Genomic DNA, 15,181 nt, shown 5'->3' on the forward strand with positions numbered 1-15,181 from the left:
TATCTGCAAGGACTATATAAATACATCACCTGCCTTGTGATCTTTCAATGCTAGCAAGGTAACACACTATCTAGTTGATTTATTCTGTAAGAGCCAAGTTTGTGTTTCTTGCATCGTGATCAATATCATAAATGTTTCTTCTTTATTTTGAAGGTACAAAAATTGACCGACCTGAAGAACTTTCCCTTGCATCATCCTCTTTTGATTGAGTTCTTATCTAAGATTTCAGATACCATGGACGAGAATGGTAGCTCAAAAAATGCACCCAAGAACAAGTGGAACTTGCCTCTCACAGTTTTCTTCAAAGATGCAAGGTACCTATACGTTATTATTTGATCAGTGTTTATTTGGAGAAGCAATGCCATATATCATATATGCTTACTAAAAATATATAACGTGACATATTATACCATAAACTAAATATTTGGTTCAATTAATGTGAATGTAGACTTGTTTTCAAGATGGATTCCCTTGCTAAGGAGATACTAGGGATTGCATTCCCCGCTGCACTGGCTGTTGCTGCTGATCCCCTTGCTTCCTTGATAGACACAGCATTCATGGGCCACTTGGGTACTTTTCCTTGTCATTATAATGCTTGCACAAAAGAAACACACACATGTAATTTACAATTGTCATGGTTTTCTGCTTTGGCTTCACCAATTGTTCCTTCATACTGAGTGATGCTAGTTGCAAGCTGTAATTGTAACATGAATCATTTTAGTACTCTAGCTTTTTAAGCTCACTTTTAATTTTTCATTTGTATAGCGCCGGAGGAACTTGCTGCTGCAGGAGTTTCCATTGCCTTGTTCAACCAAGCTTCAAAGATTACCATATTCCCTTTGGTCAGTATTACAACTTCCTTTGTAGCTGAGGAAGATACTATTGAAAAAATCAATACCACAGCAGCGGAAAAACAGTTCAATGAAAACATCAAGGGCAAATCAAATGAAGTAATGCCGGATGATCATTTGCTTCAAGACATAGAAAAATGTGCATCCAAAGAGAATAATAAGACTCCAACAGAATCTTTTGCTGCTAATGGTGATAGAAACGATCTCATGCCAAAAAGATTTGTACCTGAGAATATGGAAACGAATGGCACATTGAAAAATGAGACAAATAATGAAGATGGTACTTTCTCTCTGTCCCTTTCTGGCTTTCTGTCTATACATGTCCGTGTTGTTACGAAAATTTTCTAACTCATGACCACATACTTAAGGGTAGGATATCCATTGTGATCAACCTTAGATATCATGTCATTGATATATGAGTTGAGGGAAATGAATGCATTGAAAGTTTGGTTGTCCTAATATTTTAATTCAATAACAATTGATTTCCTTATCAGATGCCGATAGAAATATATGCAAGTCTTACTCTGTTACTGGTAGTGATAATAAGAGAGGGATGAAAGCTAGAACGAAGAAGCGACACATTGCTTCAGCATCGACAGCACTACTTTTTGGCACAATACTTGGCTTCCTTCAAGCTGCTACCCTTATATTTGCAACCAAACCTTTATTAAGTGCGATGGGTCTTAAACATGTAGGTATCTCATTATACAGAGTATATGTCACATAATTTGCTTATATAGAATACATTTGTCTAAGTTTTTACCAAGTGGAGCTATTTTTCCTTTGTGTAGGGTTCTCCTATGCTAATCCCAGCAGTCAAGTACTTGAGATTGAGATCCTTAGGTGCTCCTGCAATGCTTCTCTCCGTGGCCATGCAAGGAATCTTTCGAGGGTTCAAGGACACAACAACTCCTTTATATGTTATTGGTTGGTTAAAATGATCCATTGTCTTAGAATAATGCCTAATTAGAGATACATTGTGAGAGCATAAAAAAGCCATAAATTTAAGCTTGCAAGTCAGATTTAGTGGAGTTATACATAAAAATGTGAATTGGTTTCAACTGTTTAATTGAACTTGCGAAAAAAAATAAAAAACAGATGGAACTCCAAATAAGAAGTAATGGGAGGCCTTTTGTTTTCAAATTCACCAACATTTTCCCTAACTTGGTTTGTTTGTGTATATGGTTTTATTTAGTTTCGGGGTATGCATTGAATATCGCTTTGGACCCAATACTCATTTTTTACTGCAAATTGGGCATTAGAGGTGCAGCCATTTCACATGTGCTTTCTCAGTAAGTCTTACTCTTTTATGTCCTAATAATGTTCAAACGTTTTTGTTTTTAAAACTTTTACTTACAAGATGATGATCCTTTTAGGTACATGATGGCATTTTCCCTCTTATTGATATTAGTGAAAAAAGTGGATCTCCTATCTCCAAGCGTTAAGGATTTGCAGATTGTCAGGTTTCTTAAATACGGTATAGTGGAGGAGCATTTAACAAGACATCTTAGTTACCTATATTATTATCGAAATCTAACTCTCCTTTATTAAAAATAAAAAATAGAAAAGAGAGATAAAAATGGTCATCTAGACTGTACTCAAATAGAAGCATAGTTAGTAATCAAACATATGTTGATCCTATATTATGGTAGATTTTATTTATGCTGGAATTTATTTTCAATTTCAATAGGAAGTCTGCTATTGGCCAAAGTATTAGCAGTGACATTCTGTGTGACCTTAGCAGCATCATTGGCAGCAAGGTTAGGTTCAATTCCTATGGCTGCATTCCAAACCTGCCTACAGGTCTGGTTGACATCATCCCTTCTTGCTGATGGTTTGGCTGTTGCTGTTCAGGTACAAAAACATTTTTTCTTCTCAAACTATTTGTTCTAAAGGGGGCAAACCGGAGCAGTGGTAAAACTGTTCTTTCATGACTGAAAGGTCATGGGTTCGAATCCAGGAAACAGTCTCTTTGCAATTATGTCAGGGTAAGGCTGCGTACAAAGATTGCCTTCACCCCGACTCGCTAGTCGGGTTAAATGAGTAGTGGTTTTTAAACTATTTGTTCTAAAAATTTCAAATGAGTATTACTGATAAGTTTTCCTGGCACACAGGCTATTCTAGCATGTTCCTTTGCTGAGAAAGACTATGACAAAGTGACTGCTACTGCAACAAGGACACTACAGATGGGTTTTGTTTTAGGAGTGGGGCTCTCTCTAGTTGGAGTTGGATTGTACTTTGGAGCTGGACTATTCTCCAAAAGTGTTCTTGTTGTGCACATTATCAGAATAGGTGTCCCGGTATATTATATTCCTTGAACTTCGTGTGGATTCAATAATGTTTTATGTGTGATTATCAACTAATTTTATATATCCCACTAGTTTGTTGCTGCTACACAACCAATCAATACATTAGCTTTCGTCTTCGATGGTGTGAACTATGGGGCATCTGATTTTGCTTATTCTGCTTACTCCTTGGCAAGTTCGCATGCCTTTTTTTCCTCTCTTGTTTTTTTCTTCATCATGTATAATATCTATCCAAATTTTTTTAGTAATTTCCTACGCTCTTTCTTTCAGGTGTTGGTGTCAATAGCAACTATTGCTTCATTATTTCTTCTTTACCAGAGAAAAGGTTACATTGGGATATGGATTGGACTAAGCATATATATGACTCTTCGCATGCTTGCTGGTGTATGGAGGTAATGTTTCCTCATGTTAAAAGCAAGCAACTACTTTGAAAACTGAACTTGGAAAACATTTCTTAACGAGATATTCTTATAATCATTTATGGTCCTTTTGGTTCAAAGATTTTATGATTCTATCTTCCATGGTTTACAAGCAAGTTAAATGCATATGCAGGATGGGAACAGGAACAGGACCTTGGCGTTTTCTCAGAGACCGCTCATTGCCTTGATGACATCTAACAAAGAAAATTTCATTGTTGAGCAGTGCATGTTGTGTAGCACTCTTCGTCATTTAGGATCAATTCTCTTTTTTAAGACGTGATTACTTCTCACTACTGTAGTCAATCTTATATCTTGAACTGCTCCATATAGCAGAGTCTTTGTTTTCAATAATTGAAAACAGATTTCTGGTTTCAAAAATTAAAATACAAAAGAAAACTTGTTTAGTTATTTATTTTTTTGGCTTGTCATAATTTATACATATATTAGTTTATTATGGAAATTAACATCATTTTGATACAACTGATTGAATATTTGTCTTTCTTATGATGAACAAAACTTTGATTTTAAATTTCTTTCTTTGAAGTGCACAAAAGTATAATTCAAGTCATGTCAATATATTTACAATTTTATAATCTATAAAAGCCCTATAGTATTTACTAGGTTTTAATTTCTTGAAAAATATCCAATCAGAAAAATTTGCATATTCAAGGATAAAAAGAAATTCAATTCTAAAATATACAATCATGTCTAATAAAAAAATTTTGGTTGTACACCAAACTGAAGTAAATAAATTAGAATTATATAAATTTTAAACAGCAAATTTCAAACTTACTTGTTAAATACATCATTATTGATCCCGAAGAATTGTTGTGCTTACTTGAAAATCCCCAAATACTTGAAAGGCTAGGGTTTCCTCTGTATGTAATAAGCCATGAATTCGCATTCATTAATGGCCCTGGATGTGATAAGCTATGAAACAATTGGGCCTCATTTTGTGAATGCTTAGGGTTAAGACATACAACGCTACTCACACTAACCATTATTACACACGCGCGCACACACATATATATAATTCGAAATAAAAAATCACGTAAATTAAGTGGACTTCCATAATATATCACACGTAGAAAAAGTATAATTAATTATTGGTCAGGATTATTTTACACCAGTGTAAGTTACACTCTCAATCTTGTCCGTTGATCCCACTTATATCTAAAGGCTCAAATTTTTTAATAACGTGAGCCATTGGATACAAGTGGATCAATGGTCAAGATTGAGTGTAAGACTTGTAACTCTTACACCGGTGTAAGAATATCCTGCCCCATTAATTATAACCCACAGAATTATTAAAAAAACATTTACGAATAGATGCTAGTACACTTTTGTCCTTTTTCATCACCTGAGTTGACCTTAGGTTTACTTTGCCTAATCAAACGACTAAAGACACAAACTCCAGTTTTGGTATATCAGTTATTTTTTTTTTTTTAATTTAAAAAAACAAGTGTTGGGACTTAGATGGGACTTTTTGATCTTTTTATCCCTCATTAATTAATTAATAATTATTTTGTCCTTTACTCAGAACTATCTACCAACATGTCCCTCTTTAATCGATTAACTTGAATATTTAATCGATTAAATGGTAAAAATAGGCAAAAATGATTGACTCAAGATTTAATCGATTAAATCTTCCTCTTTAATCGATTAACTTGAATATTTAATCAATTAAAACTTATATTTAATCAAGTAAATATTCCAAATGAACATGAAAGCATTGATTGAATGAGACAAACAAGGAAAACTCGCTACGTTCAAAGGGGATGATTAAGGTTTAGTTTATTATAATGATTAAGTTTTGACTGTCCCAAATGTTCGTTTGAAATCTGTCTTACTTGCTGAGAAGAAATACGAAATGGAAGTACTAGCAACCATTTAGGTATAGATGCTAGTACACTTTTGTCCTTTTTCATCACCTGAGTTGACCTTAGGTTTACTTTGCCTAATCAAACGACTAAAGCCACAAACTCTAGTTTTGGTATATCAGTTTTTTTTTTAATTTTAAAAAACAAGTGTTGGGACTTAGATGAGGCTTTTTGATCTTTTTATCCCTCATTAATTAATTAATAATTATTTTTTCCTTTACTCAGAACTATCTACCAACATGTCCCTCTTTAATCGATTGACTTGAATATTTAATCAATTAAATGGTAAAAATAGGCAAAAATGATTGACTCAAGATTTAATCGATTAAATCTTCCTCTTTAATCGATTAACTTGAATAGTTAATCGATTAAAACTTATATTTAATCAATTAAATATTCCAAATGAACATGAAAGCATTGATTGAATGAGACAAACAAGGAAAACTCGCTACGTTCAAAGGGGATAATTAAGGTTTAGTTTACTATAATGATTAAGTTTTGGCTGTCCCAAATGTTCATTTGAAATATGTCTTACTTGCTGTGAAGAAATACGAAATGGAAGTATTTCACCTCGGTCTGAACTGAAGTTTGAATATGTTAATAAGGGCAGTGAGTATATGCATGGTGTGTAACATCACCGTCTACTCAAAAATGTACATGCATCAAACTGAAAGACATGTACGAAACATATACAGGCCATATACAAGGAATGGATCAGACATCATGTTCCCAAAATAACAAAATACTGAAACAACAAAATATCCACCCAGTATCAGTAGCCTACGGCTACTCAAAAATCTGGTCCGTCACAAACCCTCTAGCCACGAGTCGTGTCCCTGCCTCTTGAGGGCTCACCGGGAATCTGAACATCTGAAATAATGTCCCCAAGAAGGGGTGGGATAACAAATCTCAGTAAGCTCCAAGTTTATAGAGAATTCTCCAAACCCTGGGCCCACTCCTGCATGGAGGTCAGATACATAATATACACGATATCATATAAGCAAATATCAAAATTGAACAAAGCATATACACATATCTTATCAGAGATGTACGCAGTCATTCCCAAGGGAGGGCCCTAAACGGAACTCAGCGCACGTAATAAATATCATAATAGAAGTGTACACAGACAATCCCAAGGGAGGACCCCAAGCGAAAATCAATGCATATAAACCCATTTACAAAAATCATCACAGTAATCACATCAGAACAAAACATATCATATCAAAGATGTACGTAGTCATTCCCAAGGGAGGGCCCCAAACGGAACTCAGCGCGCATGTTCCCAATAGGGGTGTTCATCAACCTATCCAAACCGATTCAAACTGCGGTGTCCGAACCGAAAATCTGATAACCGAACAAACTGAAAATCGAAAAATTGCAAACCGAAAAAAACTGCAACTTTTAATTGGATTGGATCGGTTTTCGAATTGCTTAATGAAAACCGATCCAATCCAAACCGATTCAATATATTAATTTTTCTCTACTTACTTTGGTCTTTCTCCAATCACAATCCAAAAATTTATAAACTCAAGACCCATTAACCCATCAACTAAACCTAAGAAAAAATCTAGTCACATCTCATCAACAAAGTTTCATCTGTGTAGAGCTTCATATCTCATTGTTCCCCAAAAAAAGAAACTATATTATCGTTTACTGATGCTTTTGTATTTCAATTTTTTTTTACAAAGTCAATATATATACAAAAGATGTTATCTGCATAAAATAAATTTTAGGATTTTCAAAAAACCAAAAACCGATCTAATCCAAACCGAAAAAAATTGGATTGGATCGGATCAGATTTAAAAAAAAGTCCAAACCGAATGGATGATTACATGGTCAAACCGAAGGGATTGGATCAGATGATTTTTGTTTTCAAAACCGATCCAATCCAGACCGCGAACACCCCTAGTTCCGAAGGGAGGACCCCGAGCGGAACCACACATATCAGAGGTGTACAAGGCATCACATAACCGAACAAAACATATATATACATATCTTATCAGAGATGTACGCAGTCATTCCCAAGGGAGGACTCCAAGCGGAAATCAGCGCACGTGTTCCCAAGGGAGGACCCCAAGCGAAACTCAACATATAACAAGTCAATCCCAAGGGAGGACCCCAAGCGAAAATCAGTGCATGTGTTCCCAAGGGAGGACCCTGAGTGGAACCAAACATATATCAGAGGTATACATAATCAGTCCCAAGGGAGGACCACAAGCAGACATCAGTGCACACATATAATCAATAGCCAAAGATCATTACATAAATCACATCGGAACATCACAAATCATATTATCAAATAGCTCTATATGAATGCATCTATACAAAGCATCAAATACAGTCATACAATCCAACCATAGTCCATTAACCATGGTGGAGCATTCAAGTAGGAAAAGACTCCTTAAACATAGAGCTTACCTTTTGAAGCTTTAACAATTTGCTCACTTGTAACACAAGTTACCTATTTAGCTCCAAAGGAATCCAAACGCGCTCAGTCCCTAGGCACACCTAGAGAAAGAATCCAAAACAAAACTCAATAAAATACTACAATGCCATATAGTTACAAGACATACACTTTATTATTTACTTTTGTTTCTTTACATTTATGCCAATACACAAGTCATAACCAGTTTTCTTTTTACTTAATCATATTAGGCCATGAGTGAGTGGTTCTTTATTCAACAAATCCTCACAAAATTCCACATATTCACTTAGTCTTAGGATAGTCCCAAAAGGCCTTTAGAACACTCATTACTCCTCTTAGCACATAAAAGCCTATTTTTCCCAATTTAAGGCAAAGTGCCCATTACAAAGGAGCTATAAGATTTCTCTTTGTCTAGTGCCTAAACCCAAGCTTAGCCACCTATATAATTTATTTTACGCATAAAAGTGTTCTCACTTGGCGAAACAGTAACTCCAAATGTATACCTCCTTTGAAAATGGCCCAAAATTAATTTTAAGGTTATACAAAGGAGCTACCTTATTTTCTTTTTTTATTTCACCAAAGCGAAAATTCATACACCTTAGAATATTATTCCATCATCAAATCATATGTACGGTACTGTTCATCTCTATAGTACTATTCATGTATACATCACTATTCACGTATACGACACTATTCAAAAATACGATATCTTTAATTTTCTGAATATATTTTCACCGTTAAAATTATCATCTAAACACTTTTCTCAACATGAGCTAAGCATCAATCAAGCTCTAACATGCTCATTCAAACCAAACTTTCAAAACGGAAACCTAAATTCAATATTCCTCAAAACTCAAAGAAAACTAGGATTTCTTAACATAAACTTACCTAGAACGAAGGGGAAAGCTTACTTCAAGCTCCCATGGCTTCAATCTCCATCAAAACCCCAAATTTCCATGAAATTTGAAATCTTAGGGGAAGAATATCTATCTCTAAAGTGAACCCCACCCAAAAATACTGGTACTAATGGATTCCTCTCGAAATTTCTCACAAGTTTAGCTTTGGAACATAGTGATTTGGAGGTCTCTAGCTCAAGTTATGAGCCTTGGAAGATTTAGTTACTATTCATGAACAAAAAGAAAAAGAGAGACAGAGACGCGCATGAGACGAACAGAGAAATGAAGGAGGAATAGTAATTTTCTTTAGAAATTCCACTTATATAGGTTAAGTGAAATTCAACTGGGTAAAAGTTTATCTATCTACACATCTCCATCCATTACCAAACTTTACCCATTGGACTAGAATATTTTTCTATTAATATTTCTAACTTTACTTTCACTTTTCGGGTAACTTTTCTTACCCGCATTTTTACCCTTTAACTGTCCTTTTAACTCATTTTTCATCAAAGGTGACTTTATTTCTTTTTCTTCTAAATATTCTTCAATATTAAATCCATAAATAAATGTGAGGGTCATTATATGGTGGTCATCCTCAACCAGTATATTGTGATTTAGGGACTTCAGAGGGTACTATTGAGATATATACTAATTGAAATGCTAACAGTGACGAAAGTATTAGATGTGCTCCAAAAGAAATGAGGGGTTGTGGTGACTATGTATTGGAGCTGAAGTCCATACTTCCGAATGGATGGATTTCTAAGTTGGAAGCCAAAACTTGTGAAATGCTGAAGAATTTTTGCAAAATTAAGCACAAAACTCTTCAGAAAGAAGCAATATTAAACCGCAAATCTATGATAAGAGCTGCTTTTAGAGATGACACGAATGATAATAACATATATTGTCCAGTGTCAAGTGACCTGTCAGAAGAAGGGCTATTTCTCTTCCAACAACGTTGGATTAAAGATGAACCAATCATAGTTCGGGATGTTCTTAAAGTAGAGACATGTCTGAGTTGGGAGCCAAAGGTCACTTGGCGAGCATTATGTGAAAATTTAGATTCAGGAAACAACTCAAATGCGTTAATGAATCAAGATTGGTTCTCGCTACGCAGTGAACCAACGAGTTTTCTTTGTTTGTCTCATTCAATCAATGTTTTCACACTCATTTGGGATATTTAATCGATTAAATATATATATTTTTTTGGAGTTACCCAACCCTAATTACCTCTTTGAGGCGAGTTGGCTCCCTCCGGTATCCCCACGAGCTTCGACTCTTTGAGCCAGCTATGTGACTAATCCGGAGTGCGGGGGATCAGTGATGGCTAAAGGTTCAGCCCCCTCCCCAAGAATGCATTCAGCAGGAATCGAACACATGTCCAACCCCACTAACTCAGCGCCAAGTTACCAACTGAGCTGCACCCATTGGGTTTTAATCGATTAAATATAAGTTTTAATCGATTAAATATCTCTCTTAATTGATTAAAGAGGGAGATTTAATCGTTAAATCTTGAGTTAATCATTTTTGCTTGTTTTGACCATTTAATCGATTAAAGAGGGACAGATTGGTGGATAGTTTTGAATAAGGGGCAACATAGTTATTAATTAATTAATGAAGAGTAAAAAGGTCAAAAAGCCCTTAGACGGGGTTTAGACAAATTTTAAAGTCCAAGTCTACTTCAGCTGTAAGTTCAAAAGTTCAATCTCTTGGCCGCTTTACATTTTACACAAAATTTGTGTATTATATTTATTATATATCCTTCTTTATAATTAAATTTCTCTTTTCCTTTGTCTCTCTTCAATTATCTCTCCAATGTTTTTTTTAGTATAAAACGAAACATGATAATAGTGTTACTTCGAACGAAAATGTCCTTATCTTATATTCTAAGACAAACCCATTCTTTGGCAACCCCACTGACGTGTCACTTCCACATTCAATTTCAGCTTTGCATTCACACTACACAATTTTAAAAAGTTTCCTTCTTTGGTAATTCAGGGAATAAAAAATTATAAAAGAAATTATAATCTGGACTCAAAATCGATGGACACGATTTGCTATCTCAAATCAATGGTGTAGATTTGTTCTCATTTTTATTGGCTCACAGCTCATCTCATTTTCAAATTTTAAATTTGGAGTTCAAAATTTAAATTTGAAAAACTGACAACTCAATTAATGTTCACCTACTTTTTCCATTGGAATTGTTAAACATTTAACAAAATATTCAAGCCTTCTCATTGTTCTTAGTCGTTCCCCACATTTCACATCTTCTTCTTTCTCCTGTTCTTCGTGTTATTTTTTTTTTCTAGCTTCCATATCAGTCCAAAAACACATCCTTTCTGTTCTTAGTCGTTCTTTTTTCCCCCACATTTCATATCATTCTTCGTTTTTGATTTTCTTGCTGCTGTTCGTCTTCGTTTTAAAATCTTTTTTTCTCCGTTGCGGTTTTCTTGCTACTGTCGTCATTTATTTTAAAATAGCTTAATATCAGCTACAACACACAACTTCAAAGAATCAACTTCTTCGTTCTGTCCTTGATCGTCTAACCAATATGTTTTCAAAATATGATTTTCTGAAGGATGTCAGTCCTGCCAAGGAGGACTGGAGGATTAAGGTGAAGGTGGTTCGGGCTTGGAAAGTTCCTAACTTTCAACGTAAAGATTTTGACGACAACGTTGAAATGGTTTTATTGGATGAACATGTATGTTCTTAGCGTTTTTAAAATCTTGGTTCTTGCATTTTTAAATCTACCATTTTTTTTGAGCTCGCTGTGTTTTTTTGTAGGGTGGTAGGATCCACGCCACTATCGAAGGTTCTTTGTCGGTGTGGAAGAAAATCCATGAAGGAGACTGCTATTTTATAAAAAAAATTGGAGTTGGATTCAATAACGACGTGTTCAGGCCAACTAGGCATCAGTATCGTTTGTCTTTCAATTTGAGGACTGATCTTAGATCAATTGTTGATTCTAATATTTCTGCGAGTGAATTTGATTTTGTTGATTATGACATCGTTGAGAAAGAAACATCTAACTCCCCTTATTTAGTGGGTAATATAATTGTGCTTACTGTCTTTTTCGTTTTTTAATTTTTGATTTTTGTTAACAAACTCTTTGCTGCCCTTTTTTTCTTTGTAGACGTCATTGGTTTAGTATCAGGGATTGGTGAAGTTTGTGAACGTGTGGTTTCTGGTAGGAAGACCAAAATGATTATGTTGGAGCTTGACAACCTCAGGTATTGTAAATTTAATATTTAAAAAGATTATTTTTTTTTTGGAGCTGTGTTCCCTTATATTTTTCGTGTATTACTGTACGTTTGGGCTGCAACTCATATGAAGGGGTCACAAGCTGGAGTGCACTTTGTGGGAGCACTATGTGGATGAGATCCAATCTTTTATGGCAGCCAGCGACACTCCTCATCACGTAATGATAGTCCAGCTAGGCAGGATAAAATGTTTTAGGGGTATGATTTTAACAATCTTTTTTTCCAATATGTTATTCTTTTGTGTTCTGTTTAATTCACATTTTCTTTTTGCTTTTCGGTTTTTTTTATATGCTCAACTCGATAGGTAAGTTTGGGTTAACCAATACAAAATATACAACGAGGATTGTCATGGATTAGAAGATCCCAGAGATCGTTGAGTTCAAAAAATGGTGTGTTTGTTATTCTTAAACTCATTTGACAATTTATTTAGTTAATCATTTACTGTATGTCCATTTTCTCTCTATAGTCTTTCGGCTGATGGTGTTGAGAGTAGTCTGCGGATGACTCAGTTGTCTACTCAGTCATCCTATTCTTACGAAAATGATTTTTTGAAGGAGACTGAAAAGAAGTCTATAAGTGATGTGAAGCTTTGTGGCGAGGTAAATATAGAATTTTTGTTTCTTCAAATTTATTGAATAATATCAAGTCTGTGTGAATGATTTTAATTGTTTGCCTGCGATTGCTACATTTAAGGTTACAACTTGTATCATGTATGGGACTATAAAATCTATTGAGAGCAAATACAACCGGTGGTACAAGTCTTGCAAAAAATGTCCATTTTCTGTTTTTGAGGATTTTGAAAAGTGGTACTGTAAGAACTGCCAAAAACATTGGAAAGATTACTATCCGAGGTATTGTTTTTAATCAATTTTTAAATTATGTTTAATCTGTAAGCTTAATATATTTTTTTTTTTTCTGATATACAATTTTGCAAACGCATAGATTTAGTGTTCAGGTAAGAGTTGTGGATAACACGGATTCCGTATCATTTCTTCTGTTTGATCGCGACTATGTGTCTTTGCTGGGGATGAGTGCTGCTGAATTGCGCGAGCTGCATTTCAAGAGGGTTTGTATTATTGTTGCTATGAAATATTTATAATGTATATTTTGGCGTAGAGGATTTAATGTAAGCGCTATCAATGTTGTTCTTGCTGTATATTGGATGATCGTTTTTATTTTTATTTTTTTTGTCTAAGGTGCGGATTTGGATCAATTTCCAGAAGAGTTAAGTGTTTTGAATGAGAAGTCCATGTTGTTCAAGCTAAATATCAAGCAAAAGGATTTGAACTCATACAACGAGCCCAAGTATCAAGTTTCTAAAATTTTTATAAGCGAAAACATAATCTCATCGTTCCTTAAGTCTCTTATCTCTAACGTCGATCCAAATGTATGCTGCTTCTCTATTTCTGTTGGGTATCCATTTTTACAAATTCATTTTGTTGACTATTGTTGGTTATTGTATATCACAGGATGAAGCAAATTTCGAGGATGCACGCGAAAATGAAATTGGATCATCAGAACCGGAAAAGGCTGCGGTAACACAATTTTTTTTTGAACATTTTTATGTTATGCATAAGTCCATACTTGACATACCTTCATTTTTTTTTTACCGAAATATTAATAGGATGTTGAGAGTCAGACCTGTGATAGTACTGACATTGGTGATATCTCTCTCACAATGTTGACACCAGTGATCCATTCTCATGATTCCATTGCTGGAGAATTCAATTTTTCAGCTGTTCGGACAGCCAAGAAAATAAAGCTTGAAAAAGAGTTATGTATCTTCAAATCTATATTTATAATTCAATCTTGTGGCATGTATATTTTTTTTCTTTTCGTAATATCATGTGTTGATCTGTGTGATAATGTGCTAGATCTATTTACGTCATTTGCTTATATATTTTTTTCAATGCTGATTACTGTATTTTTTTTTCCTTTTTGTGAGAGTTACATGGTGAACTGTTTAAATCATTTTGTTTATCGCGACTTAATTGAATTCAAAATGTTTTCTGATGTTTTGTTGTGTTTAGTTCAAAACAATAGATGCACGCTTATGGAAGGTATGTTGATATATTTGATAAACGCTGTGTTTTTGCAAGTGACACCTAAGTTGTTGATCTATGTCATCTTTTGTACTCACAATATGTCATGTTATGTTATCGTCAGACCTAAGTTCTTTATCTGTTACAGTTTTAATTTTTTTTAATATTTGATCATTGGAATTCAAAAAATATCTTTTTTATCCAATTTTTCCTTTCCTATTTTTAATGTAACAAAATATGTAACTTCAATCCAAATTTATGTTTCTTATGATACAATAATTGTAATAACAAAATAACCACTTTTAATTCAAAACTTTGTTTCCTATTTTAAAAATTTAAAGCTTGAATTTTTATTAAGCTTTCAAACACTGGAATTCAGGGAATAAAAATAATTGTTTATCATGTGCTATTTCTTTTTTCCTATTTTTTTCTTTTCGTAATATCATGTGTTGATTTGTGTCATAATGTGCTAAATCTCTTCTTGGTACAGGTAAAGACAAAAAAAATTGCAATGGAGTGCTTTTTTACTTATTTTCGTTACCGTTTGGTTTTTTTAATTGCTAAGTTTTTTTTCTCATGCAGGAATCATTTTTCATGCACACATGGTATATTGTTAACTGTTATTTTTGAACAAACAATATTCCATCGTCATCCATATATGGATGTATTGTTATGACACTTTTTATTTGTACTCACATGTTCGTGTGTCTTTTTTTTTTTTCATACTTTCACTTGTACATTATTACTCATTCATTCCTCAGAGGATGAAGGATAAAAAATGTAGGTTCGGCATCTTGCATGTGTTGCGTTAGTTTTTACGAGACAAACAAATCGATTTTTTTTTCCTCCGCGCAACGCGCAACGCACGGGTAATACACTAGTATATATAAGAATAAATATACAAATAGAGATAAATATATATACAAAATGATTATAGTCCTGGATACTGGATACCAAGGCACATCGTCCAAAGTGTTGGAATCCTGGTCGTTACAGCATGAATAAATGTTTGATTTTAATCCTGCAAAGATATACCAATCATTGGTTAATGAATAAATAAATAAATAAACAAATGTCAATAATATTCCATCAAATTAGCCCTTAA

General features: G+C 34.1%; 2 protein-coding genes across 2 annotated transcripts; both read left to right on the plus strand.

Moving 5' to 3' along the window:
* Positions 1-234: 234 nt before the first annotated feature.
* Positions 235-3,764, plus strand: LOC133311198 (protein DETOXIFICATION 43-like). The gene is made up of 12 exons (XM_061512210.1): positions 235-314; positions 449-570; positions 766-1,131; positions 1,346-1,542; positions 1,643-1,778; positions 2,047-2,143; positions 2,228-2,328; positions 2,542-2,705; positions 2,966-3,151; positions 3,233-3,328; positions 3,428-3,549; positions 3,710-3,764. Exons 1-12 carry the CDS (start codon positions 235-237, stop codon positions 3,762-3,764), a joined length of 1,722 nt encoding a protein of 573 aa, XP_061368194.1.
* A 5,711-nt stretch (positions 3,765-9,475) lies between these two features.
* LOC133311217 (uncharacterized) lies at positions 9,476-14,143 on the plus strand. The gene is made up of 9 exons (XM_061512232.1): positions 9,476-9,805; positions 11,353-11,475; positions 11,559-11,820; positions 11,908-12,004; positions 12,501-12,633; positions 12,728-12,885; positions 12,977-13,100; positions 13,504-13,569; positions 14,078-14,143. Exons 1-9 carry the CDS (start codon positions 9,476-9,478, stop codon positions 14,141-14,143), a joined length of 1,359 nt encoding a protein of 452 aa, XP_061368216.1.
* The last annotated feature ends 1,038 nt before the right edge of the window (positions 14,144-15,181 follow it).

The sequence above is a fragment of the Gastrolobium bilobum genome, unplaced genomic scaffold (genome assembly GCF_033153095.1).
Source record: "Gastrolobium bilobum isolate Gb01-03AN ecotype WA unplaced genomic scaffold, APGP_CSIRO_Gbil_v1 utg8591, whole genome shotgun sequence".
NCBI classification, from domain to species: Eukaryota; Viridiplantae; Streptophyta; class Magnoliopsida; order Fabales; family Fabaceae; genus Gastrolobium; species Gastrolobium bilobum.